Source organism: Bactrocera dorsalis, chromosome 5 (genome assembly GCF_023373825.1).
Source record: "Bactrocera dorsalis isolate Fly_Bdor chromosome 5, ASM2337382v1, whole genome shotgun sequence".
In the NCBI taxonomy this organism is placed as follows: Eukaryota; Metazoa; Arthropoda; class Insecta; order Diptera; family Tephritidae; genus Bactrocera; species Bactrocera dorsalis.
Genome location: NC_064307.1, coordinates 38,829,678 through 38,857,099, shown reverse-complemented (window position 1 = coordinate 38,857,099; position 27,422 = coordinate 38,829,678). Strand labels below are relative to the sequence as shown.

The 27,422-nt window shown below is 34.4% G+C and overlaps 1 protein-coding gene across 7 annotated transcripts in view; it reads left to right on the top strand.

The window, feature by feature from the left end:
* LOC105225304 (RNA-binding protein Musashi homolog Rbp6) overlaps window positions 1-27,020 on the top strand; it is a 467,402-nt gene extending 440,382 nt beyond the window's left edge. For 4 of the 7 annotated variants that reach the window (XM_049458420.1, XM_049458419.1, XM_049458421.1 and 1 more), the window contains 3 exons: window positions 21,060-21,125; window positions 22,965-23,194; window positions 26,528-27,020. In XM_049458420.1, the coding sequence (XP_049314377.1) occupies window positions 21,060-21,125; window positions 22,965-23,194; window positions 26,528-26,569 (338 nt within the window). In that variant the 3' untranslated portion in view covers window positions 26,570-27,020. Of the gene's footprint in view, window positions 1-4,160; window positions 4,751-6,899; window positions 8,206-21,059; window positions 21,126-22,964; window positions 23,195-23,795; window positions 23,890-26,527 lie in introns of those variants that run through there. The other 3 variants (XR_007423004.1, XM_049458422.1, XM_049458423.1) reach the window with 3 other exon arrangements.
* Window positions 27,021-27,422: the final 402 nt, after the last annotated feature.

Here is a 27,422-nt window from a genome sequence, read left to right as displayed (position 1 = left end):
TAATGCTGAACACTTTCAGAAGAAGCATAAAGGCCAAGCAGTGGCTGATAAAACTACTATTGTGTTGAAAGGCTATACAGACTCTATATATGTATTATACACACAGGTGTCGGTGGCTAGCCTCGCGTTTACAGAACTATTTGTATCTCTACTTTAGTACTATGGTGCCTAGAACTCTACGAAATATTATATTTGTTAGCTATTTGCCAGTATTTAACATATTAGGTTTCCCACGAACTTTCTGACATCTAAAAGGAGATGTTGGAGACCTATAAAATATGACATAAATGCTCAGTCTACGAATATGTCCATCTGTATATACGTGAATCCACTCTTCAGTCTTTGAGTTATCGATTCAATATTTCGAATATGTTCCTCTACCAACAAGAAGTTAGTCATTTGTCGAAACTGCTGATATAGCATCGCTATAGCATATAAAAGCATATAATATTGGATATACTCGAGTTTAATGCAGAAAATCTTTAAAACCGATTAAAAAATTATTATAGCATATTTTATGTCGAATATGTCAATCAATAAATTACGTAGAAGTATCCCTATTCTTAACATAGAGTTATCCATTTCGAGGCTCCCTACTTTTTTACAAAAAAACAGAGAAACTTCAAATATACTGAAGAATGTTTATGAACATTCCATGAGTTATTCCTTGGCATTAGTTTTTGAAGATTATATCCCTTAATTGTTGTCAGCGTTACGTTTAAGATTATCCATCCATTAAAACCAATATTGATGGCTCGTTCGTTCGTTTCGACTGGTAATTGGCGAATAACAAGCGTAATGCTTTGCTCCAAGGTCTGAATCGAGGCGCGATTGTCCGCATAGACTTTAGACTTTACATATCCCCAAAGGAAAAAGTCTAACCGTGTGATATCATACGATCTTGTTGGCCAATCGACCGGCCCAAAACGTGAAATTATCTGCTCACCGAAACATTCTCTCAATAAATCCATTGATTGATTGTATGTGTGGGAAATAGCGCCGTCTTACTGAAATCAAGTATCGCTGAGATCAAGAGCTTCGATTTCAGGGATCACATAGTTAGTTATCATGGCGCGATAACGGTCGCCATTGACGGTTACGTTTTCAGCGGCATAATTTTTGAAGAAGAAATATGGATCAATGTTTCCACCGACCCACAAATCACACCAAACCATCTCCTTAGGTTGCTCTTAGTCCCAAATACGACAGTTTTACTTGGCTCGACAACGTCGCATCTTCTTGAAACTTTTCAAGACCTCATAGAACGAAGCGATTTCGCTTGAGAAGCGATTTCAGTTCTTGCACAAGCTTTGTTTTATACGCTTTCAATTTAAGGCCTCCTTTCCATACGTCAGCCCGAGTTGGTGCGAACGGCACCGAATCGCCTCTCTTCGGTCTTAGTGTACATTCTCCGCTACGGCTGCTTTATTTTCTTCACTGCGTGCTGGACGTGATCTATTCGGTCAAGTACTATCTACTAATGAATGCTGGGTCTCACGATAAGTAATGGTTTTGCGAATAGTGTGCTCAGTAGACCAATTATGTTGACCATAAGTAGAGCAAAGCACGCGAATCATGTTTTTTACAGAACGTGATTTTCGTAATAAAGTTGAATGAAAAATAGTTTTGCCAATAAAATGTGTCGATTCAGGAATAATGAATATTTTTTAAATTATTAACATACACAGTTCTAAGCTTAAATATCTCCACAGTAGTACCGGAACTCATCACAGAACACAAGGCCTTTTTAGGAGTTTAGTTACACAAAAACTAAAAACTATGACCCATACGAAGTCATCCGATAATTGCTTAGTATCAAGCGATGAAAAAAATTCCGCCTAATCGAAAAACTGTTTTATCGGTCGGAAATATGGCCTTTTATTATAGTAGGAGGAAGCATCGAAAGCCGGAGTGCGGAACTTTAATCCGCTAAAGCTAACCTACTCCCAACTCATATCTCTCCCACGGAACGACCGATTAGGTATTACTTCGTGGGAGGGACAGGACATTTAAGGCTCCTCTATTTTGCGGTCTGACGGACGCCTAGCTTGTTCAAAAAGTCTCAATTTTGTCATTATGGATGCTGACGCTACGCTGACAGCTTTCCAATTATCAGTCGACTAACACATTAGTGTCGTTAAATTATCGATCGTAAAACTACGACCGAGTGTGGTTTTTAGTATTTCCCTTGTATTTGAAAATCGAGGGCAATAAAATAATACATGCTCAGAGTCTTCTATATGCTCTGTACATGTCGGACAGTTCGGACTAATGTCATTGTGGAATCTGAAAAAGTAACTTCTAAAGCACCCATGTCCACTAAGTATTTTGGTCAGATAAAAGCCTAGGTCCACATGTCGTCTGTCTATCCACGAGTTGATGTGCGGTATCAGTCAGTGGGTCCAACGCCCTTTGGATGAGAAAAATATGACCATGGTAGGTCCCGTACGTTCCATAATTGTGTCGGACTTGTTTTGTTTCGTAGCTTGAAAAGGTCTTTCTCGGACAGTAATTGGAGTCAAGTGATCGCCGACAAAGAGCCCTACTTTGTACACCTCTAGAAAACGTACTTTTTTAGAGCGTCAAAGAAGTTGGAGCAGTTGAGAAATGAATAAAATTTTTTTTTAATTTTTTCTTTTTTCTTTGGTATGCCAAGTACTTATTGTACCGCTCTCCTATAATCAGTAAGAAAAGTATTTTCATTTTATTTGCATTATGAAATATGTATATATAATACACTTTTGCCAACGATGTTTCTAGTTCTAGAAACACTTTTCATATGCACTTTTTTTGAAGACCTTCAACTCCCTTTCGAGGTTTATCTCTTTCTTATTTTTTTTTTTAATCTGAAAACCGGTTCCACGGAGCGGCAATTTCCTTTTTGAGGGAAAAAATCACCCATATCCAAATCTGGTGAATATGTTGTTTGATTAATGGTGAATCATTGCACTTTTGGCAATTTTGGTGCATTATGGTGGTGTAAAATCCATGACTTGTTTTTCCACAATTCCTGTCGTTTTCGATGGATGTTCTCACGCTTGATTTTTGAGCGGCTTTGGCCTGGTTTTTTTGGTTCCGACTCATTTTTTTCCATCCATTCCGATGATTGTTGACTTGTTTGCGTGTCACACTTATAAACCCATGTCTCATGGCCAGTTATAATACTCTAAATGAATGTGGGATCGGGAGCCGCTCAACCAAGCATGTGCGGGACGAGTCAAACAAGAACGCGTTTTATACACAAAATATTCACCAAAATCAAAACAGTGAGGCTAGTAATTTTGTTAGACGCTCTTTGGCAAAGCTGTATGGGGGTAGAAGGAATGAATTCTCTTGTCACTCACTCCTATATTGCCCGGCGTTTGTCAGACTGAGATCGAAATATCTGGACTAGTCACAATTATCGGAGATGCTCGTCGATCTACATATGATGTGATGATCCACTTTTAAGTTTTTATGCTCTACAGAAAAAACAAATACCTGTTTCAGTGAGAACTATCGATTTTAGATCAACCCTACCACTGAAGGTTAAGTTATTTCTCATTTGCTGAAACCATAGTCTCCACAAACATTGTGATTAACATATACTGATGATAACAAAATATCGCATCATCAGAAGCACTTTTAAATGAAAATAGAAATACACATATTAAACCGTTATATGCATATTTAGACCAGCATTGAAAGTTCTATAGCTGCAACTCTTGAGTCAAAGGCATATACATATGCTGAGATGGACATAAATTTTGTAAAAATAAATAATAAAATTTGCTTGACGTCGAGTAAAAAATTTCAGCCTTAAATCGTACAAATAATTTCATATAAACTTCTGTGTGAACCAACTCCTAATACTCGTAAATATTTGTCACGACTCATGGACCTTTTACTGCCACTAAACTAACGTATTATTTTGCATTGATCGCCTACACTTTGGACCATTATTTTTATTTCTTAGCATTTTTGTATTATTCAAAATTATTAATTTTATTTTTAATTTGGTTTTTAATTGAAATTTTCTTTTTATTTCTTTTCATTTCATTTTTATATACGTTTAACGAATGCGCTTCGCTTCTGCAACCTCGCATTACCGAACGGTCACTTGCATTATCAATCCTTGGTGACGCATCTGCTCACTCAATGGTACGCTTTCGGTCGCAAAGCTGGTGTAATGGGGGTGGTGCCCGATAACCGCATACTCATCGGCGATTATATGACGATGACGACGCCGACGGCAACAACGACAACATAAAGCGCTAGACCAAAGTATATGTGCCGCTTATCGCACTTAACAACAGTTATACCGTTACAATTGAAATAACAGACACTTACTTCCGCAAGAAGTGGAGCTATTAGCACGGAGTCATTTGGTACAATTGGAAAATGCTTTTTTCTCTCTCTCTCTCTCGGCTTAAACGATTATATTTATAGGATTTTTTTTTTTTCAATTGGAAAAATAAGTTAATGCCCAAGCTAATGGTTACACAAATAAATATGTATATACTAGTTATAAACTAGGTATGTACTAGATAAATCGAAAAAAAAGTAAAACAATCTTCACACTATAAAATATATCTCGCTAAATATGTATATCTATTTTTATATACATACATACATACCAGTTTACGTCGACGTCGAATATTCAATTTTTTATCTAAATTCATTAAGGCCTAAAGATAATATTGCAATGTTGATTTACAATGGAATAAAAATATAAAAAGAGAATCATTTTAATGGCAAATTAAGAAAAGAACTTTGTTTTTAAAAAATAACGGAAGTGGATATTGGAATCTATTGGGAAACAGTAATTGCAGGGACTATTCTTAATACTTTTTATTTTATTTGGGTAATTTAAATCCGTATTCATATATTGATTTAAGATGGATCCACCATATTATGTTAACAACAAGAACTACCATAATAAGCTTGATAAATAAGCCAGTGCCACCAGATTTATAAAAAGATATAATTACCTCCATGATGTTTTATTTTTCGCACTGAAGTGGGTAGCTCTTAAAAATAATAATTTTGTAGTAGCGAGAAGCATCAAAAGTCGGAGTGCGGAACTTTAAAGCGCTAAACCTAACCTACTCCCAACTCATATCTCTCTCACGGAGCTACCGATTTAAGTAGTTCGTATAAGAGAAAAAAAAAACTTTAAGGTTGCTTTATTACAAGAACTTATTGACACCTAATCTGCTGTCAATGTCTTACCACCGAGTGTGGTTTTTAGCGAACTACGGTTCTAAACCTTTCGTGTCCACTCAGTATTCTCGTTCGGAATTAGACTGTGGTGTGGTCGTCAGTTGCTGATTTCATGGGTCTGAAGCCACACCTATAAGTTCAACACAGTACCCTCGATATATCCTTATATACGATGTTGAGGAGGCTTTTCCCACGGCAGTTGACGCTGATTATGGGATCCCGCTTTTTGTGGATTGGGCAGAACAGTCTTAAAATCTAATCGTCAGGCATGCTTCGTTCTACCATATTCTACGAAGAAGCTGATGCGCTGGGCGCAGATCAGCGATGTGTTAAAGCACTTCGCTTTGATGCGGATTATGGTTAGTCGTTAATCCACCGGGGTGAATGACAGTACTCGGCGACGAAGTTTCTCTCCACCCACGAATCACACACCAAATTTGCGCTCCTTTATATGGCCACTGTAGTAAATTCCACAAGGACCTACTCGTCTCAGTCCTTGTCCCGTCCATCGCATTTCTTGGACGGCGGTGAAGTCAGCCTTCACTCTAATGAGGACATCAACCAGCTGCGCAGCGGCACCTTCCCAATTAAGGGACCGGACATTCCAGGTGTATGCCCTTAAATCGTAATCCTTATTTCGCTTGTCATGATCGTTATCAAAAGGGGAGTCACTCTTCAGAGGCTGTTTATGCTTTTTCAATGGTATTTTTTTTTATGCGGCGGGTCCCAAACCCAGCCCACAACCCTGTAGGGGATGTTTCGCCTTCTTAATTTAGCTCACCTTCAAACGGATGTTCTTAGGCTTAGGATAGTTGGTCAAAAACAGGAAGTCTTGAGCTGCTTGAGCCACATGTAAAAAATCGTTTCAGGCCACTCCCTAGAGATGTAGCCATGTCCGTCTCTTCGTCCATCTGTATATACACAAACTAGTCTACCAGCTTTTGAGGTTATTTTGTTATGAAATTTGTCTCCCCAATACGCTGCTAATTTGTCAGAACCGCCGATATCGGACTACATAGCATATAGCTGTCATACATAACGAAACTTAAAAATTAAGTTCTTGTATGGAAAACTTTCTTATTTGACGAAATATCTTTAGAAAATTTGAAAAAGGTTAGATTAGGTCTAAGGCAACGATGAAATCTGTGAATAAATTGTTGAGATCGCACCACCATAGAATGCAGATGCCATACAAGCTGACCGATCAAAGTTATTCTAAGGAATATTTTATATTTTTGAAGAGTATTCTAGTTTTAGTGCAGGATTTATCGGTATTTAATATAAATTTTTGCCAACATTTAAAAATATGCCTCGTCTTCATTGCTTTTTTAATAGTACAAAGCTTTACCAACACCATGGAGCTTCAAAAATTGCGAAAATATTAAATGTTCCTTCCCAACTTTTTCTAGGCTAATTAAGTTCACGGGAATGAGTTGTCCTACACATTGTCAGAATATATATTTACCATAGATATAGATTTCATTACAATGTCCCTACACTCACCAATTCTTTTTAGTTTTCCATTTTTCGACAAATCTCTTTTTATTTCAGCAGTAATTTTGTTATTATTTTCGGTAGTCTACATATATTTGTATGAAACTATACTAAGATAACACAATTTTTTCACATTTTGGTTTCAAATGCCACACATGCACACACTTTTGACTTGTGTACTTTTTTGTTTCGCTTTGTTATAGGCTTAACAATATGTGGAATCGGTAGAAGTTTTGGTACCTGTAGTACTGCGGCCCAAACTGGTGGTCGTAGGCCCGGCAATGGTAGCGGCAACACCGTTAATACGCAACCTGCCGCAGGCTATCAACATCAGGCGGCCTTAACTCTGCCTTTGGCAACGGCGCTAACTCGTACAGCTGCAATTAAGTCACAATTTTTAGGAAATATTAACTTTTAATCAGACGTCTAGCCCGAAACGCTGATACTTAGTCAAATGCTGGAATTTGCCTAGCATACGTTACCGCTACCAGCCACCAGCCAGCAAACCGAAAATACCAGCTTAAGACCAATCCAATCCGCGCAACCAGATCGAAAAAAAACGAAAATAGAAGTCTGAGCCTACCAATCAAGCGAGGCACAAATTCAAGTGCTCTATCCAATCGATGCTAATCGAACTCTCGACCGTTAGCTTAGCGCCGTCTTAAAAACACATACATCCTTAGAGCGTACTCGTATATGCTCGAAGTAGTAGAAAATTTTAAGCCCACAATTTACGTAACTATTCGTAGCTGTTCAGCAGTTAGTCCGTATCTAGTAGTTTATATACTCGTACGTTTGTAAACCCATAAACCAAGTTGATAATAGTCGTAGGAATATACTCGTTGGTAGCCGTTGTTCGTTCGTTCGTTCGTTCGCTTGTTTGTTGGCTTTTGTGATTGATTGTTGGTTCGTTATTTCACTCGAAAAGTCGTCTTAGGCTAGTAATAAAATTTAAAAATGCAGTTACCGAAGTAGAACTTTGATCTTCTAGAAGTTGCGGTTGTAAACAGTCATTTATATAATCACTAAAGTCGACAGCTTTATAGCTATAGTCATTTAAGAATGTTTTACTTTAATAACACCAAATGAATTGATCTCATAGTAAAACTGTTCACACATAAATACATACATAACCTACAATATACAATATACACAGTATTTAACATAAAAAATTCTGAAATTCATTTGACTATTGATATTCGAATACCTATTAGTTCCTTTATCATATAACTACAATTTGTTTGTTGCAACATTTATAAAAAGTTAAGATGAAATGATTTGAAACTTTGATTGAAGTAAAAAATTTTTAATCGAATTAATTTATATAGCGTAGTTTTCTTGCAAATTTTAGTGAGAATATGATAGCAAAGTTGCATTTTGATTTATCAAATGAAATTATCTTTTCTTAGTACTTTTCGATATACGTTTTTTCGCTAGATCCCATTGGATTACAGCATGCTACCAAATCTCGTTGAAACAATTAGAAAATCAATGTTATACATTAAAAAATAAATTCTTTATATTTTTTACGAACTCACAGTTTGATTTTTATTATACTTACCCTAAAGAGAGTAAAATAAAAGGTTTGCACGAAGATCGTAATATCTCGAAGGAAACGTTTGGAACCTTTTAGAATATATATATAAAAACAGTTGAGTCGACTTAAACAAGTCCGTCTGTATACACGCGAACTAGTCCCTCCATTTTTGAGCTATCGATCTGATATTTTGCACATGTCGTTTTCTCCTTAACAAGCTGCTAATTTGTCATAACTTTGGATATCGGACTACTATGGAACATAGCTGCTATATGAACTGGCCAGTTGAACTCAAGTTCTTGAAAACTTCTGAAAATTATTTACTTGACAAGTCAACATAGATTATTTACTATCTAACGTATCGATAAAATATCAAAAGAAGTGGTTCAGATTGGACCACTATATCATATAGCTGTCACACAAACTGAGCGATCATACTCAAGTCCTTATATGAAAAAAATTTTTATTTGAAAAGGTATTGTTTCTAAATTTGACACGAAGTATTGCCCAAGGTAGCGCTACAATATGCGAAGAAATTGCTGAGATTGGTTCACTATTACATATAGCGGTCATACAAACTGAAGAATCAAACTCAAGTCCTTGTATGAAAAAATTTTTTATTTGATAAGCTACCTTCACGAAAATCGATATGGATTATTATCCAAGATAACGCTCATATATCCAAAGGAACTGTTCAGATTGGACCACTTTATCATATAGCTGTCACACAAACTGAAGAATCAAACTCAAGTCCTTGTATGGAAAACTTTTTTATTTGAGAAGTTTTTTTTTCGAAATTTTACACGAAGTATTTTCCAAGTCAACGGTACGATATGTAAAGAAAATGTTAAGATCGGGTCACTAAATCGTATAGCTGCCATACAAACTGACCGGTTAAACTCAAGTTGTTGTATAGAAAACTTTTTTATTTGTCAAGGTATCTTCATGAAATGCGGTATAGATTATTATCCAAAGCATTGATTTCATCTCTGAAGAAATTATTGAGATCGGACAACTATAGCATATAGCTGTCATATAATTGATCGGTAAAAATCGAGATAGAGACAGTTTTTATATATTTCATGTTATAAAAAATGAATGTGTGAAGGGTATAGAGAAGTCTATAAGAAAGACTCTCTAAAAATTTCAGGTAAACCGGTTCCTTTTATAGTTTCAGCCATAGACAAATCTATTCAAAAATAAAAACTTTCTAAAAATTTCAATTAAACCGGTTCCGTAGAACCTGAACAATCCTGGGTATCGTTTCGAAAAATATTGTTTCGAGAAAAAAGCGTTTAAAGGTTTATTTTCGGCAGCACCAGTTCGGATGTCGGGCATGTGGCTTTATCTCCGAAAAAAAATATTTTTTATTATTTATTAATTTTGAAAAAATCCTTAGGTAGAGATATACTTCAAAAGTTAAAAATTATTAATTTAAAAAAAAAATCGTTTTTTTTTTATTTTTCAAACTGATTTTTTTTATTTAAGGGCAAGAATACCCTCTTAATGTATCCAAAAACTTTAAAATTAAAATTCTTGTTCATTGATAATTTTCAGTAAAATTCCTACCAATATGCAGCTTAATTAGCCAAAGTTTTAGTTTGTAGACATCAAAGATGGCCAATCTACACTTGATTGTACTGTATGCCTAATAAAGCATTGTAGCTATGAAAAAAAGCATAAATTTAACAAAATTCCTTAACAAAAATCGAACATTCTACATACAGTCTATAAATTATTCCGCAAAGTGTTGCCAACTCTAAAACACTGTAGTCTATTATATAAGAAAATATTGTACACGCACTTAATTAATTTAAATTTTGCGACCATCAAAAACTGCTCAGTTTGCAACAAATGCTAGAAAATTGTCGTACACATACACACTTGCATTGAATATACCTTAATATACAGTCAAAAATAAAAATTTACAGACACACTTCAATAGAGTACAGCGTCTTTAGCACCTCACAAAGCGTACTCAGCGTAAAAACTTAAAACACAAATTAATACAGCCTGGACATGCGTGCAATATTTAGCCATATGTACATATTTATACTCGTATATACAAGTATATACGATATAAGTGCGATGTAGCCCATAACCTTGATTCACACACTAGTCCCGCAACAACGACGTTAAATACATTGCCAACTGTTTAGCATACACACATAAAAATATTAATATAAATATTTACATATATAGTATATTATATATACCATCTGTAGTTGTATTAGTAGTGAGCGATTATATAGCATTTAATGAGCAATTCATTTATATATCAATAAAATAAAGTTACATGTAAACGTATTATACTAACAGACCCTTCCTCATAAGCACACAATATATAAACATAGCTATAGTACCCTTACATGCATATAATATAGTTATAGCTATAACCCGTAGCCTTTCGACTTTTTTTTTCATAGTATACATATATATACTTATTTATATAGCAGTAGTTGTCCCATACTTACGACCAAAGTCTTCCAAAAACTACTTTTTTGTTTCATTTTCTGTAAGAATAAAATGCCGTCAATTATTTAGCGTAATTTCTGCTTCATTTGTGAAACCGTTAATTAATATCTAGCTATTCGTCTGCACATTAATTTATGCCGTTTGGTATTTTCTTTATCCTGTGTCATTATGCTTTCATTATTTTCAATCATACATACATATGTATGTAAAACTCGTATTTAGGTGTACACTTTTTGATATTAGCAGGTCTTTCCTCAGTTCTTCGCTAATTTCATAATATTTATGGAAAAATAAAAGCATATAGTTTACATATACATTAGGGTGGGTCAAAAAAATCACATTTTTGTGTGTTTGGTATATTGAAAAATATGTGCTTAAGCAACCCTTTGAAGATTTCGCCAAATATGAGCTCTTAGTTGTAACGGTTTCTATTCTACATTTCTGTTTTTTTCTGTGTTTCTAATTTTTCCATGTTTCTTTTTTTCTATGTTTCTTTTTTTCTATGTTTCTATGTTTCTATTTTTCTATGTTTTTATTTTTTCTCGTCTCTAATTTTTTTATGTTTCTATCTTTTTCTATGTTTCAATTTTTTCTATGTTTCTAATTTTTCTATGTTTCTTTTTTTTCAATGTTTTTTCAATGTTTTTTCTATGTTCCTTTTTTCTATGTTTTTATTTTTTCTATGTTTCTATTTTTCTATGTTTCTATTTTTTCTATGATCTTTTTTTCTTTGTTTTTATTTTTTCTATGTTTCTATTTTTTCTATGTTTCTATTTTTTTCTATGTTTCTATTTTTTTTTCTAAACTTCCATTTTTTTCTTACCATCACTTAGAAAAATTTATATCACGCTTTCAACTAATTGAAAAAATATCTCATTTCATAGATTTTGTAGGGAATTTAGTGTTCTACAAAATCGTCTCTTACGATTTTTTCGTAAACCTAACAGTTCAGAAGATATTGACGGTTGAAGTTTGACTTCTTCAAGACAAATTTTTTTCTGATGAATTTTTTAACTCAATGAAAAAAAATCCTTTTAAAATGAAAAATTCACAGTTTCGTTGGAAATTTACTACTCTGCAGAAAACTCTGAAGTTTTCTAGCTGAAAATAAGTAAAAAAGTACACAACTTTAAGCCGAAGGACCCTCCCGTTACAATTAGGAGATCACACTTGAAAGGAAAAAAAAGGCGTCATTTTTAAGGCGTAGAACCTTCCCGTTGCAATTAAGCGCTCTTCCTCGTAAACATTTTGGCAGAGTTGCCTAAGAACCTATTATTCAGCGTACAAAGTGAAAAAAATGTTCTTTTTTTAACCCACCCTAATATACACTCTAAAATATTACGCGCGTAGTTAAAACAAATATATAATGGAATGAAAACTCCCAAAAAAAAACTGTAAAAAAACTACAAGTGTTAAGAAAATCTATCTTTAAGGGCGAAAGGGCGCAACATTTTTACATGGATGAATTATATTCTTACTGCGAATTTGTTAGTTAAAGAAAATTTTTTAAGCAAATAACAAAAACGAAAAATAAGCAAATAAATTATCCATCCATTTTTTCTGCGAAACTTGAAGAGCAACACAAAATGAAAATTTTAAAAGCTATGCAAAATGAAGAAAAATATATAAAAATAAACTGCTAAAAATAAAAAATAAAAATAATACATATACACTTACATAAATTTAAGAAGCTTTACATGAAGAATTAACAAAATTTTAGCTATAAAGAAATCTAAGCGCAGATTGTATACCAGACACTGGCGTAGCGTGAAAGAAGTTGGCTTTAACTGGCAACAGGAAGACAATGCGGCAGGTAGTCGGCAAGTTGATTTTGAAAAATGAAAGACATTAATATAAAAAGAGCAAGGGATGAGTATGTATTTCACGGCTTAGACAATTAATTAATTAAAATTAATTAATATTAATGAAAAGTATATAGAAGAATGGATTACATACATTAAAAAATTTATTTGCGTTAAAAACCAAGAATGATAGAAACAAGATTGCGCCATCATGACGTCATAAGCTATAGAATGAGGTTATAAAATAAGTGCAGGCATCATAGAAACAAAAAAAAAATGTAAAAATTAAGGCGTCACCTCCAAAAATTTGTCTTTTTAGTGCTTGTCAGTGACAACTGTCAAAGTCTAAACCAGAGAAGTGACGTCATTACTTGGCGCAAATTTGCCTGCTATCATTCTTGTCATGAATTGTATTGTTGAACTTGCATACATATCTCTCACTCTCCACTAACATCGCCCTTTGCTAACATTGAGCAAAAGAGCAACACTCTCATGTGCTGAGTGCAATGTCCGCTGCAGTTTCGTTTAAGATTAGCTAACTCACTCGTACGTACACATATATGCTCGTCAAGGTTTGGCTGCTTAACGATTGCTAGAAAATGTTACTTAGATATCGCTACACTCTTATAAATTAAGGTGATCAAAAAACAAAATAAAAAAAAAAAACAAAACAAAAATCAAAAATGTTTTACATAAAATTCATATATTCATCGCTTCAAGCATAAACACATATGAAGAAAAGCTTAAGGAGTCCCAAAAGCAAACTAACAACAAATAAGTTAGCTAAGACGTAAGCAAATAAATCCCAAAAAGTAATTGAATGAAATTTGTTGAACAACAACGGCTTTGCATAATATATATATTATAAATCGCTTAATTGTACATTCAATTGCTTTATGCAACAATAAATTGCCCATTCTTAACCGTACAAAAACCTCTCGATTGACCGTATGTGGTCGAACGGGAAGAATCTTGCAAATGTTTACGTATATAAATATAAATCGATTGTATGAAATCTATAAGAAACTCACACAAAACTGCTTGAAATTATACATACATACATATATATATTATATGCAGACATAATTACATGCACACATACATATAAATATATATATTTATTCTGTGATTTTATGATATGATGGATTGACAAATGCAAACGAACGAGATCCAATAAAATGAAACTCAATATTATTTGCTTGCTCTAAGTCATAAATCCGCTAATGAAAAATAATCAATAAATGCTTGCAAACATATACCCGTATACAAAAAGTAACCGTTTGTTTAACTGGTTTTTTAACTGGGATTTAACTGGCATTAGAAAAATTTAAGAAAAGTACTGTTTTTATTTTTGCGTGAGTAACAAACAATATCAGTTGCATTTTTACTTAAGGGTCACAACACAATAGTACACCATTATTCCTGACGTGTTTTGGGATTAATGCCGCTTTTGTGGTGTTACTGGATGGGGTGCCGTATTTATACTGCCGAAATCCAGTACTTGACCATAGTATATATAATTTTAAGCATGCAACTCCCATAGACTTTTTCCATTTTCTTATATATTTGGACAAACCATGTGTATATTTAAACACCTTGGCATTTATAATGATCAGCGTAACGAGCTGAGCCTATTGAGCCATGTCCCTCTGTATACATATATGCGAATATATCCCTCAGTTTTTGAGATATCGACTGCAAATTTTGCAGACGTCCTTTTATCACAAAGAAGCTGCATATTTGTCGAAACCGTCAATTTCGGTCTACTATAGCATATGGCTACCATACAAACTGACCGTTTAAAATCAAGTCCTGTATGGAAAACTTTTTCATTTGAAGAGCTACCTTCTCGAAATTTGGTACAGATTATTATTGAATTCAACGCTAAGATCTGTCAACATATCATTTAGATCGAACAACTATAACTTATAGATGCCATACAAACCGATCAATCGAACTCAGGTCGTGTAGGAAAAACTTTTTCATTTGAAGAGCTATCTTCTGGAAATTTGGTACAGATTATTATCCTAAGCAACGCTATAATCTGTCAAGAAATCATTCAGATCGGTTTACTATAGCATACAGCTGCCATACAAACCGATCAATCGAACTCAAGGCTTGTTTGAAAATCTTTTTAATTTGAAGAGCTATCTCCTCGAAATTTGGTTCAGATTGTTATACAAGACAATGCTGCAATCTGTTAGCAAATCATTCAGATCGGCCACCTATAACTTATAGCTGCCATACAAACCTATAAATTGAACACAGGCTTGTATGAAAAACTTTTTTATTTGAAGAGCTATCTTCTCGAAATTTGGTACAGGTAATTTTCCAATACAACGCTATAATCTGTCAAGAAATCATTCAGATCGGTTCATTATAGCATACAGCTGCCATATAAACCGATCAATAGAACCCAAATCTTGTATGGAAAACTTTTTCATTTGAAGAGCTATCTTCTCGATATTAGGTACAGATTATTATCCTAAGCAACGCTATAACCTGTCAAAAAATCATTCAAATCGGTTCACTATAGCATACAGCTGCCATATAAATTGACCGGTCAAAATTAGAACAAAAATATTTATAAACCCGTTTGTGCGATAAAATATGCAACTCTGATGGATATTATAGCTGCGATACAGTCGAAGTTAACATTTACTCTGATTCTGTATTTTATTTTTTATTATTTGTTTGTTTTTAACTGAGCTCCATAAGGTCCTTTTGACGACTAAAATCACATGTACGTTAGTGTAAAAGCGTATATATTTAACTTAAGAACTTAGGTATCATTGCACGAGCTTGCACATATACTACGACAACTACCACGAGTGAATTACTGGAAAGGAACAAAATATGGAGCATGGAGGCGATCAACGAACTAGCAGCTGCGCCGCAGATATCAATAAGGTCAGGTAGTCCTCAATTACTAGATTAGAGCAGTTAAATAAATAGTTTGTACTTTTGGAATTTGCAATTATAGCCAATTACCGTTGTTAGTGTATCCAGAAACCGTTTGTACTCTCCATTAATTAATTTTTTTTGTTAAATCGAAAATATATCGATTAGCTTACCACAATCTTTTAATTAATATGAAATGTATTTTAATGAAAATAATGTTGTATTGTGTACTTAACATATGGTAGATAGACGTATACATACTATATATAAATCCATTGTACTGTACTTAAATAAAACATGCAATTGCCATAGTTAGTGTGCAAACACACAACACACGCACACACACAAACATATGACTGTCTGTTGATTGTTGATTGCTCTGTAAACTGTACTCAGCTGAAATTATGTAAAGTAACTAATGAAAACGCCATAGACTGGAATTATGTAGTAAATAGTTTTAATGATATGCATAAAAACCAAACTAGTGTACGCATATGTATATACATATGTATATTAGGGTTTCCGTTTTTATCGAAATTAATTTGTTTTCGACACCTGCATTTTCAGTGTTTGCCATTAAAAACGTTTTACATGTGATTTTTTTTAACTCTTGCAATAAATTTATTATAAACAAATTTACAACTTGGAAGAGAGAATTTTCGAATACAAAATTTTGCACGTTACAAAAATTGTTTGAATGATTTTTTTCAAAACATATTGCTTTAAAAGTTATATGCAGTCAAAGTTATGCGTCAAATGTACTGTAACATATAGTACACCATGGCGTATGAGCAACATCAAATATATGGCAGCATATAGTACACCATGTCGTATGAGCAACACAGTAATCAAAGCTCTTGTATGAAGGCCCCGACTATTTGATGTATAATTTTAACTGCGTATAGCTTTTAAGGCAGTGATTTTATGGAAAAAATTGTTAAGAAAATTTTATGACATAGAAAATTTTGTACTGAAATAGTATTTTTTCAAGACACGCACTACTGGTTTAAAACGAAAAATTACATGTTAAATACATGAGAAAGTAAAGTGATTTAGTCATACTTTAAATAGAAGACCTTTTTTTGCGTTGGCTGCTTTTTTAAGGCTAAAACTGAAACTTTAGCGGACCTTTGCATAAAAAAAATTTATTTAGAAAAAAAAACGGTCACCCTTATGTACATATATGTACAAATTTCTACATATATACACTATATACACACGTTTCATAGCCAAAGTCAGATTTAGTTCCACATATAACCTTAAATGTATGTATATATATAAATGTATATACATATACTATATATATATATATATAGGAATGTATGTATGTATGTAAAATGTATTTATATAGTAGTATAAAGCCAGGTATATATGGACATATGTGCCTTACAGTGAATGGTAATAGATTGAAATAACCAGTTACAAACCAGTGAATAGCGAACTACCCGAAACTACCGTAAACTACCCGAAAAAGTATTGAGCTCAACTAATTGCAAAATAGAAACTTAGTGAGTTATTTCATATCAAGCGTTATTGGGCTTGTTGTTCTCATTAATTTTATTTTTAGTATTTCTTTCTATGAAAAAGTATATGAACGTACTAAAAACGTTAGCTTCTGTCGTAGTTTTTGGTATATCGTCACCTAAAATGCAAAACAACGTATCGTCAAAAGGAACGAAATCGAGTTTTTTATGCTTTACGTTTCGCTACATCATGCCACATATATCCAGCATAAAATTTTCAGCTTCCACTCAGCTATAACTAATATGTAACCAATATATAACCAATACATAACTAGTAATATAACCAATATATAACCATTTTGTAACCAAAACTCAAATTTTGTTTCAATTATATCGATTTGCCTTCGCTTGCAAATTTATGAAAAGTGATGTTAGGTTATTTTGCATTTTAGCTGACGATGTAGTGTATTAGACCTTATAACAAATTAGTAAGGAACTGATCTATTATAAATATATTTAGATCCTTGACAGCTCTTAGTTGTCAAGAAACAAAGCATACTTGCATGACAAAGTAAACGTCTATACTTAGTCGCACTTGCAGTGGTAACTGGTTACACTGGCAATACCTAACTAGTCCATTTCACTGCAGCGTAGTAACAAGTTCTGATGGCATATACGTCCGAATTCGTATAAGTGTACATTCATAATATATGTATTTAAATATTCGTTGCATTACAACTAATATTAATTGCGTATTCAACACATACAAACGCGCAAATGTGTGTGCCACAGTTACACTTTTGCAATTCAATTAGAATAATCGGTTAGTCGCGAAAAATTCCAATTGTTTTTCGTTTGGTCATTTCCTCTGCCTTATGTAAACAAGCAAATAACTTTCAGCATTTTTACGGTTCAATAAAATTTAATTATTTACAAACTAATAAAACAAATTATTTTAGCAAAAATCTTAAATCGATTAAATGCCGTGGTTTCAGCCTGAAAATTGCCATAAAATTCAATATTATATAACGGTAGTATGAAATACTTGCAGTTTAGTGCAAATAATTATTCTCAGTTCACATAATTACTTTAAAGTAAGGGGTCCTCATTCTTATGGAGATAATTTTAGGTTCAGTGTATTTAGTTTTTTTTTAATCACGTTAAATTGATTATAACGTCACCTAAAATGCAAACTAATACAACATCCCTTTTCATAAGTTTACAGAGAGTTTAATAGACCACTCATATTGAAATTTGAGTTTTGGTTATATATTGGTTATATATTGGTTATACATTAGTTATATATTGGTTATAAATTAGTTATATATTGGTTATATCTCAACTTTATGCTATAATATAATGAGGCGAGAAATTCATAAGTTGAAAAGCCACTTCCACTTATTGCGTCCTAAACTACATTCGTAAACGTAAACCATCATTCCTCTGTTGTGAGGTTAATTCCCCGAATGAAATGTTAAAAATGTTCGCTACCGAACCTGCATGTTCTCATTGTTTTATGTGCTCTGGTGCAACTCTGCGCTATCATGTCTTCTGATGCTTGGCAGGAATGCTGCTGAGAGTATATTTTATTCCGTCATGAGTCTAAGGGTCAGCAAGCTAGATTTGTTTGGCATAATGTAGAGCCTCATTTATGCATAATTATTAGACCTTTTAATCTAATAGAAATTTGGTTTATTTAAAAGTTTATATATTCGCGATTGACCTCTCCAAATTCTACAGAAAAAAGGTACTACAAAATCTCGGCCATCAACTTCGCGTAACTACAATAGCAATATACTTATCTGTATTCCAATATTTCAATATTTATATAGAATGGTCGGATAGAGTTCATTCAGTTGTAGTAACACAAAGTAATAGATTGGCGCTCTTGTATCGTCATAATGATATCTTTAAAATATTATCTTCCTTTGAGACTTCAGTTGATAAAATACGTGCGGATAGCTTTAAAATGTGTCACAATTTTAATGAAGGGATCGTCTCAGTGTAACCCTCCGAAAAATCACTGATTTTCGCTCTTCTTTTTTTTAATCTTGAAATGAAATAATCGGTCCCGTTTTTTATATAAATAAATACATTCATCACAAATACAAAAATATTTTTTTGATATTTGTTTATTGAGTGTATAATAGTTAAATAAATTGTTGAAATGACACGTAGCAAAAAAGGTACTGTACGATGTCCACGATTGCGGCCGCAATTTTGATCTAAAATAAAAATTTCAAAAATATTATTAATCTGTAGGAAAGTCGCTAGTAATTTTTGTTTTTTGTTGTTTTTTTTTTTTAATTTTACAAAATGGCGGCAGTTTGAACAAAAAGTATCGATTTTGGCCTTTTTTCGACAGTTTTTCGCAAAAACAAAATCAAATTTTTCGAAAAAAGCTTCCATTGGGCGATAGCGAATGAACTCTCCAAATTGAACTATGTAGACATCTTCAAAATTCTTCCTTTAAGAGTGGAAACTGTTTTGAAAAACACGATTTTGAAAAAAACGAGTTTAAAGATTGGCGTCGCTTGGTTCCCAACTATGTTTCCTTTCTACAAGAATGTAGCGAATGTAATAATTTCAATTTCGATTTCAAAAATGGAGAAAATGTTTATTACAGTGTATACTATCCGATAATGTAAATGATAATGATAAAGCAAAAAAAGAATAATTTTTCGAAAATTTTAAACTGAGACGATTTCTTAACGAAATTTTTATCACCCCAATTTTTATCACATCAATGACGAATATCTTATATAACATTTTAAGAAATCATCATGAAGAGCTGATTTGATTTAGCCACGTCTGTATGTCTGTCTGCCAGTCCGCGTACTATTTCGCCTGTTTTTGAGATATCGATATGATTTGCGCACGTCTTTTTTCCCTCAAGAGGCGCCTCTTTAGTCGGAACCACCGAAATCGGCTCACAATAGATTTAAATTATTGTAATGAAAACTTTTTCATTTGAAAAATATATTTAAAAACATTTACAGAAATCATTTTTTAAGACAATTATGCAAATTCCGAAGAAATTGTTGAAATCGCACCACTATAGCATATAACTCCCTTAAAAACTAAACGATCAAAATGCAGTTTTTGAAAATTTTCTATTTGTCAACATATCTTCACTTCAATTTGGCATGAATTATTGTTTATGTTTCGTTTATTCCCATGTCCCTTTTTGTGGAGCGACTGTGGAGTTTCCAAGTTTTGCAAGGTTCTTCTCCACTTGATCTTTCCGACGGAGTGGATGTCTTCCTCTTCATTTGCTTTCCACGCTTCATATCACCGAAGTCTAATATGTGATTCCAGCAAAGTAAAGCTAATGCTGAAAGATAACATTTATTTTTATTGCAAATTTCAGATTCAGGCCAAGCGAGTGTAACCAAAACTCACTGTTTGTAACTCCAATTGGAATAATCAGACATTTAGAAACATCATTTAAATTGTTTTCCTCATTTACGAGCTATTGGCAAACAAGGGTGGCTTATATGACTGGAATAAACATATTATGTGGATCCGAATATCTTCTAGGGTTTTTAGCTGTGTCTAATAGCATTTTTTTCAACATAGTGACATTTGCAATGCTTTTATAAGTTCTAATAATGGTTTCATAATTATGTGTTAACCACTATATAACCAATTAGTTTAACTAACGTAGTACATATATATTTTGTATGTGTTTGTATTTGTGTTAGGGGTTAAATTCATATTACATAAACTCATGGGTTAACATTTACCACCGACAAAATTCTAACTTTTGCATTTTGTCGATTTTATTTACTTTAAACCAATACATGCATAAGTAGTTGAACCTGTTCCAGTACTCGTAAACATCATAACCACTACTAACCACTTTATACGTTATGTGTTTGCTTACATCTTTACACTTTTTCCTAATGATTAGTTCATACTATATTTCGTTCTTAAAACAAATACTTACTCATATATATTCGTAAATTCAATTCAATACCCGTTCTTAAGTATGTTTGTAATTTTTCGAAATACTCAAGAAATATTAAAGAATATACTGTTGAACTAGTTTTGCAAATTCATAGCTCAGTGGTAGCGAAGTTATTTGTCCAACGTAACTAATGCATCGTATTTTCAACTTTCTTCTTGTCTTTTCTTCTATTCATCGCATGTTTGCCTCGTTCTCATACTGTATGAAATCTTTAGTGGATCTAACTAATGGACAACTAACGCCGAACAACAACACTCCTCTTCTCACTCAGGCTCTTTCAGGTAAGTTTTCACAATTACAGATACCATTGATGATTATTATTGAGAAATACAACACTGAAAGCGTTTTATATTTGAGGGAGGGGAAACAATAGGCTTATGATCTCGAAAACACTTATTATTATTCTTAATACTGTAATTGCTATTCGAATTTCTTCTTGGCCGGCCAATGGAACGTCCAACATCCTCGATTGGGGAATCGGGTTCACCATCTCCTGGTGTTATGCTGTCACTGCCATTCAGCAGCTGGAGAAGTATTTCCTGCATAATTTCCGTCTGGCGTGAGCATCAGTCGCTAGATCACATCTAGGGGTTCTACATACCAGAGGATTTTTCGGACTTGAAACTTTGTGTTAGTCGCCGCATTTTTTCGTAGAATTTTCGAGCATTACCCCTTCCGGCCAGCTTGTCACCTCTTTATACTCACGCATTTCGGCCTCTATTTTTTTTGTCTGCAAATGCGTCTCGCTCCCCTCTTCAGCTCTAGGTATCTATCATATCCCGCACATATTGTAGTCGATTGTACCGTTGCGGTCTATTTCCTCTCTACTGTGACACGACAGCCCTCATCGTACCAGCTGTTCCGACCTTCCAACCTTTACGCAACCAATGGTTTCGCTTGGAGCTAGAAACGCCGTGCCACAGTTCCCTTAAACTGATGAATGCGCTCAGAGAGCAGAAGTGTAATTCAAGTAGAAAATCGTTCGGCTGTCGAACCTCGATCATTTGATGATGGGCGTGCTTTGCTGTCCCGTGTTCGTACCTTCGCTACAATAAGGTAATGATCCGAGTCGATGTTATATCTTCGGAGCGTACGCACGTTAATGACACTGGAGATATGGCGTCCATCTATTAAAATATGATCCATCTGATTTCGAACTTCTCTATCCGTAGGCAGCCAAGTTGCTAAATTTTCTTATGCTGAGATCTAATACTATAGCCAACCATGTTTCGGATCCCGGCGAAGTCGATCATACATTACGAGCACTCATAGAAGACATCTTTGGTCACATCTTCTTTCACTTCAGTCGAGACTTTGGCGCAAATCAATTGTGGCTAGACGTTCATCCAACTCGGCGACGGAGTCTCTCTTCCATCTTGAATTCCCCACTGAATTTGCACTTCTTTATTTGGTCACTGCCGTAAATGCCATAAAGACCTAATCGTTTCCGTCCTTGTCCCGTCCATCGCACTCCTGGGACGACGGTGATGTCAGCCTTTACTCTTAGGAGGACATCAAGCATCTAGGTAGCGGCACCTTACCAATTAATTGACCGAACATTCAAGATACATGGCCTTAAATTGTAATCCTTATTACGTTTGCCATGGTCGTCATCAAAAGGGCGGTTTCTCTTCCGATGCTGCTGGTCATTTTTCATTGGGGGTGTTTTTTTACGTGGCGGCTCCCAAACCCGGCGCACAACCCTTTGCAGGAGATGTTTTGCCTTCTCACTTGAGCTCACCTTCAAACAGATGCTTTTAGGCTACCCAGAGGATACTTGGTTAAAGACCGGAAGTCGTGAGCTGCTTGAGCCATATGTAAATGAATCGTTTCATGTCACTCCCAAGAGAATGGCGATCAGAGAACTTTCCTCACTTGCGTGAACTTCTACACATGACTACATCCTCCATACAGACAGAAGTTACAGATTTATTATAAGCCACAGACTTGATTCAAACATTTTATCTTATCATTCTGACATTGATAAATAATTGTAGCTAGAAAATATTTGTATCCTTAAACAGACAAATGTCCAACTCATTCCAGTGTTAAGAGAGACATGTTTTTATCGTATCCACTATTTACTACTCATTACTCATCTTCACACACATTTCTTGCAGTGATGAACAACTATCAAGCTGCCGCTGCAGCAGCCCATAGCTTCGGACCTTCCGCTTCGCCACACACTGCGACCACGCGACAAGGCTTCCCTTCGACTAACTCGCCTGGGCCCACCATTGACATGTACAGCTCAACTGGCGCTGACAACGTCGGCTACGTACAGGCAACAAGCCCACAACCTTCTGGATTTCCTATAGCTGTGAGTCGGGCACCATTAAACTATAGCCCGGTAAGTCAAATTAGTATATTTACTTAAAAAGGAACATTTGAAAAAAATTCTTTGATTTGCTCTAACTTCTCTAACATTAAGTAAACTGATGCCGCGAAACGAGTAGTTTCATTTTCTAATAAATTTTGCTTATTATTTTATGAAATCATGGAAATAACTACGAACTTGTGCAACCACTTTTCAGTCCATGTTTGTCGATTCGAGTGCGTTTTTACGTTTCAAATAATTTCGAAGCATTCACAATAATTTCTAAAACATATAACTAGTTCAAGTACAAATTTCGACAATTCAAGATTACTATTTTATTCTTGGATATTTTTTTTCATTATCTTCAAGTAACACAAAACTCACTAAAATATTCAGATCATTTTTTTACGTAAGTAATATCCAATCTTTAATTGAATGCTTTACGAAATGACTTAAGCAGGGTAAAAACTTTAAATCGTATATTATTTAGTTCGTTTTCAATATAGTTACTATATAATTTTCATATAAAATTTTGTTGGTCAGTCATACAAAATATTTCACAATTAATAAATGAAAGATCTATTGCTTTCTCTTTTTCTCTACATCTTTCTTTTTCTTCTTTTGCTTTGCACAGATATATTCGTTGAACTTTGCGATGGCTAACATATAAAATGAATAAGACTGATTAACCAACAAAACATAGAAAGAAATATAAGCAGTTGCACAAGGTAGGCGGAGTCTAAAGCTGAAATAACGATTTAGCGAAGAATTTTATCGAAAATCTTTTTTATTTCTTATACCAATAACGTATTTAAAGAGACATATCTTAAAAGAAACACACCTGCGAGGAAGTTGTGGGCGCGTAGAAATAGGTCAGTGAGCTTCCTTACGGATGGGACAGAGCTTGGGGAGAAGATTGTTGTAGGTACCCCTACCATTGTGAGGAACTCTCTATCAATTTCAGTTTCAGACATCCTAACTACTTTCAAACCAAAGTCGGATCATGCGCTGTCGCAAGATCATTTTGGCTCAAGACCGATTCTAAGAGATCCAGTGAGCCCTTTGCTCTCAATAAGGCTATTTTCTCTTTAGTTGGGGGATTCTGACAGGCCATTGCCGCGTCAGGCCAGGTGTAGAAGCTAAATGAGCGAAGACAAGATGAAAACAAGAGCGATGAAACACTTGGGAGCTCAAACTTGCAGATATCCCACCGAACTGGTGCGAAGAGAAATTAAAAGTTTAAGCAAATTTGAATAGACCACATAGAATAAAGCAGAGGAGTTCAATTTTTTGGCATCACAAAGTACTGCAGATGGTAGTTCAAATGCGATCTCTGGATCTGCCACCAAATCTAACCTAACTTAGTATGTTAGGTTTATAGGTATGAGTTTATACCTGATATGACGGCCTGATTAACACTCGGGCTTTTGAACTTAATATGTAAAGACCTACCGGTCTTTTGTAATGGCAGATGAAGATTTTAATACGATCTAAGTTTATGAGACTTGATATCTAATTTTGATATTTCATCTAGTCCGTTGAACTGCGAAGCTTTTAGATATTTAAGGCGATTTCTAGATAAAGCCGAAAGGAGCAGACATGTTCCAGTGTTTCTTTCTCTCTATCTCATAACTACTTCTCTGCACTTCGTAGTTAAACGTATACGGCTCGCTAGTAATGCCAGTAAGATATGACCATTAACTAGGCCAACAAACGTACTACAATCTTGACGCGACCGTCTGAGAAAAAGCGTGTAAATTTTCCCTTTATCTGCATAAACATGATCTTCGAGATCTTGCATGCCTTTAAAGCATTCATGGTGCTTCTGTTGGCCCTTTCGGAAATTTATCTCTCAATTTTACCAACTAGCGTAATTCCTGAACTGGGTCAGAAGCCAAGCAGATGACAATTTCATCGACTATTATATGCAGCTGGTTTTAGACAGTCCCATATCTACTGCTTCCCAGTATTGCGTTGACAAAATTATTGCTTTAATTGCCTCCTGGTTGTGTTTCTAGTTATCTTAGCAGTTTTCTGGTTGCCTAGAATCCTTCATGCTTAAACATACTACAGTACTCCGGCAGCGTGAAAGATCCCCTGAGATCTAGCTCCGCGCAAGAGATCCCATCGCCCAACCCATCAGCTATTTTGGATCCGTCCGTGTGGAATCCTTCATTTCGGAAAATACTGCAGTATTCCGGCAGCTTAAAGGGTGACCTGATATCTAGCTAAGCACAATAAATCCCATCGCCCAACCCATCAGCCATTTTGAATCCGTCCGTGTAAATATTGAAAGTTCTGCTGGTGGGTCGGGTGCCCTGTGCCATCCACTCTTTTTCAGTTTGCCTAGAAACCTTCTCATCCACAGAAATTCTGAGCGTACGTGGTCTGCTCTTGCTTATCGAGCTATGTCCGAAGGTTCTTGTTGAAAACTCACATAATGCCGCCAGTCTTGCAGCTGATTTCGCTGCCAAGCTTTCCACTGCAATGCCAATTGGTGGTAAATTGGGTGACATTAACCACAACAGTTTTTAATATTTCTGAGATAAATAACTTTTTACCCCAAAAAGTCTAACATTTCTACTGAATGTGCACAAGACAGTGTAGTGTTGACAATTTCGACAGTTTTTGCCGTATTGGGATGGGGCACTTGGCTGCCGAGATAGTGTCCCCGCTCTTGTCTTTCCTTTCTTCCTCTCCTTTACAAACTAACACGGACAGAACTTGCAAGGCTCAATAGTCTGCCTGCCCTTTTCATGTCCATTAGATCTATATGTATAAAATATAAGTATCTACATAACATTGTCAACAAGAGCTCCTGCTCTCTTTCAAAAGAAGAGGAACTTATGCCCCTTTCGTGACAGTCCATCTCATTGCACAGTGTGTGCAATCGCGACATATGTATATAAAAAATCTTGCTTCCGAATTTTTTAACCTTTTAGCCTTTGAAAATGGTAAAAAGTGTATAAAAATATAATAGTTTGAAACCGATTGGAAAAGTATGATGAAATAACTAAAATGAAAGTAAAAATAATGTATCTTTCGTTTGCAATGGGTTTCAGCTTGCTAGGATTTTTTCTATGCTTTCAAAGGGTCTGGTCTCTAAATATTCTTTACTTATTATAATTAGAAATATTTTTGGAAAACAAAATGTCCCAATACTATAATTTCTAAGATTTTTTTTCTTAAATTTTAATGTCTGAAATCATGTGATATTTCCTTTATATATATATAAATTATACAACAACACCTTTTCATTTTTCTCTTTCTATTTTCTTCTATCCTGTCTATCAACTACGTTATTACTCTGGCATTTGCCGCTTCCTGCATTTGCGGCGTACTTCCTTTTCGTATGTCTATTCACAGGGACCACTGATTCCTGCGGCCTTTACAAATGGTTACCATTAAAGCATTGGCGTTGAATTGCAACATTTAATACAACTGCAACAACAGCAACAACAACATATGAAAACCGCAGCTAACAGTTAAAACAACTAACAACCGTTAACGGGATCCAGCTTGGATTAGAAGACACAGGAAAAGGTGGAAAAGTTACCAAAAATCAACACACAACACAAAAAAAATAAAGTAATCTATAACCAATACACCAAAAACAAACATACATGCATACATATACATACATACATTTATACATATATATACAAATAGACATACTAATATTAATAATAAATGAAGTTTATAAAAATGAATAAGTGGAGAGCAAGCAAGCATACAGAAATAAATTAATATTTATTTATATACATACACATATGTGCACACACATACATACAAACATGTAGTTTATCTAATGTGTATGTAAAGCTTATCTTTATATTTATGAATATGCAGCTAAACACAGTCACACATACCACTAAGCACAATTACTGCGTGTGTATGCATGAAAAGCAATCAACAACTCCAAATCACTTTAAGTTCGCTGTTAAATTGAATTGCAATACAAAATTTGTGTTTTAAATTTTGAAAAAAAAAAATATAAAACACGCTTGCTTCAGTGCAAAATTACTAACTGACTACAGCAGCTTGAAATAGCAACAGCAATAACAAAAACAATTACATTTGTACATGGTATATGGTCGAGTAATGAAGCAAGTCGTAGCATACATACACATATACATGCATACGTACACACAACGGCCAAATTTGCGCATTTGCTTAACAAAAACAATTCTAAGTTTTCGTTCGCGCGTCGCGTCTGCTAAAGCTGCAAAATCAAAAACTCCAACATTTACAACAAATTTCA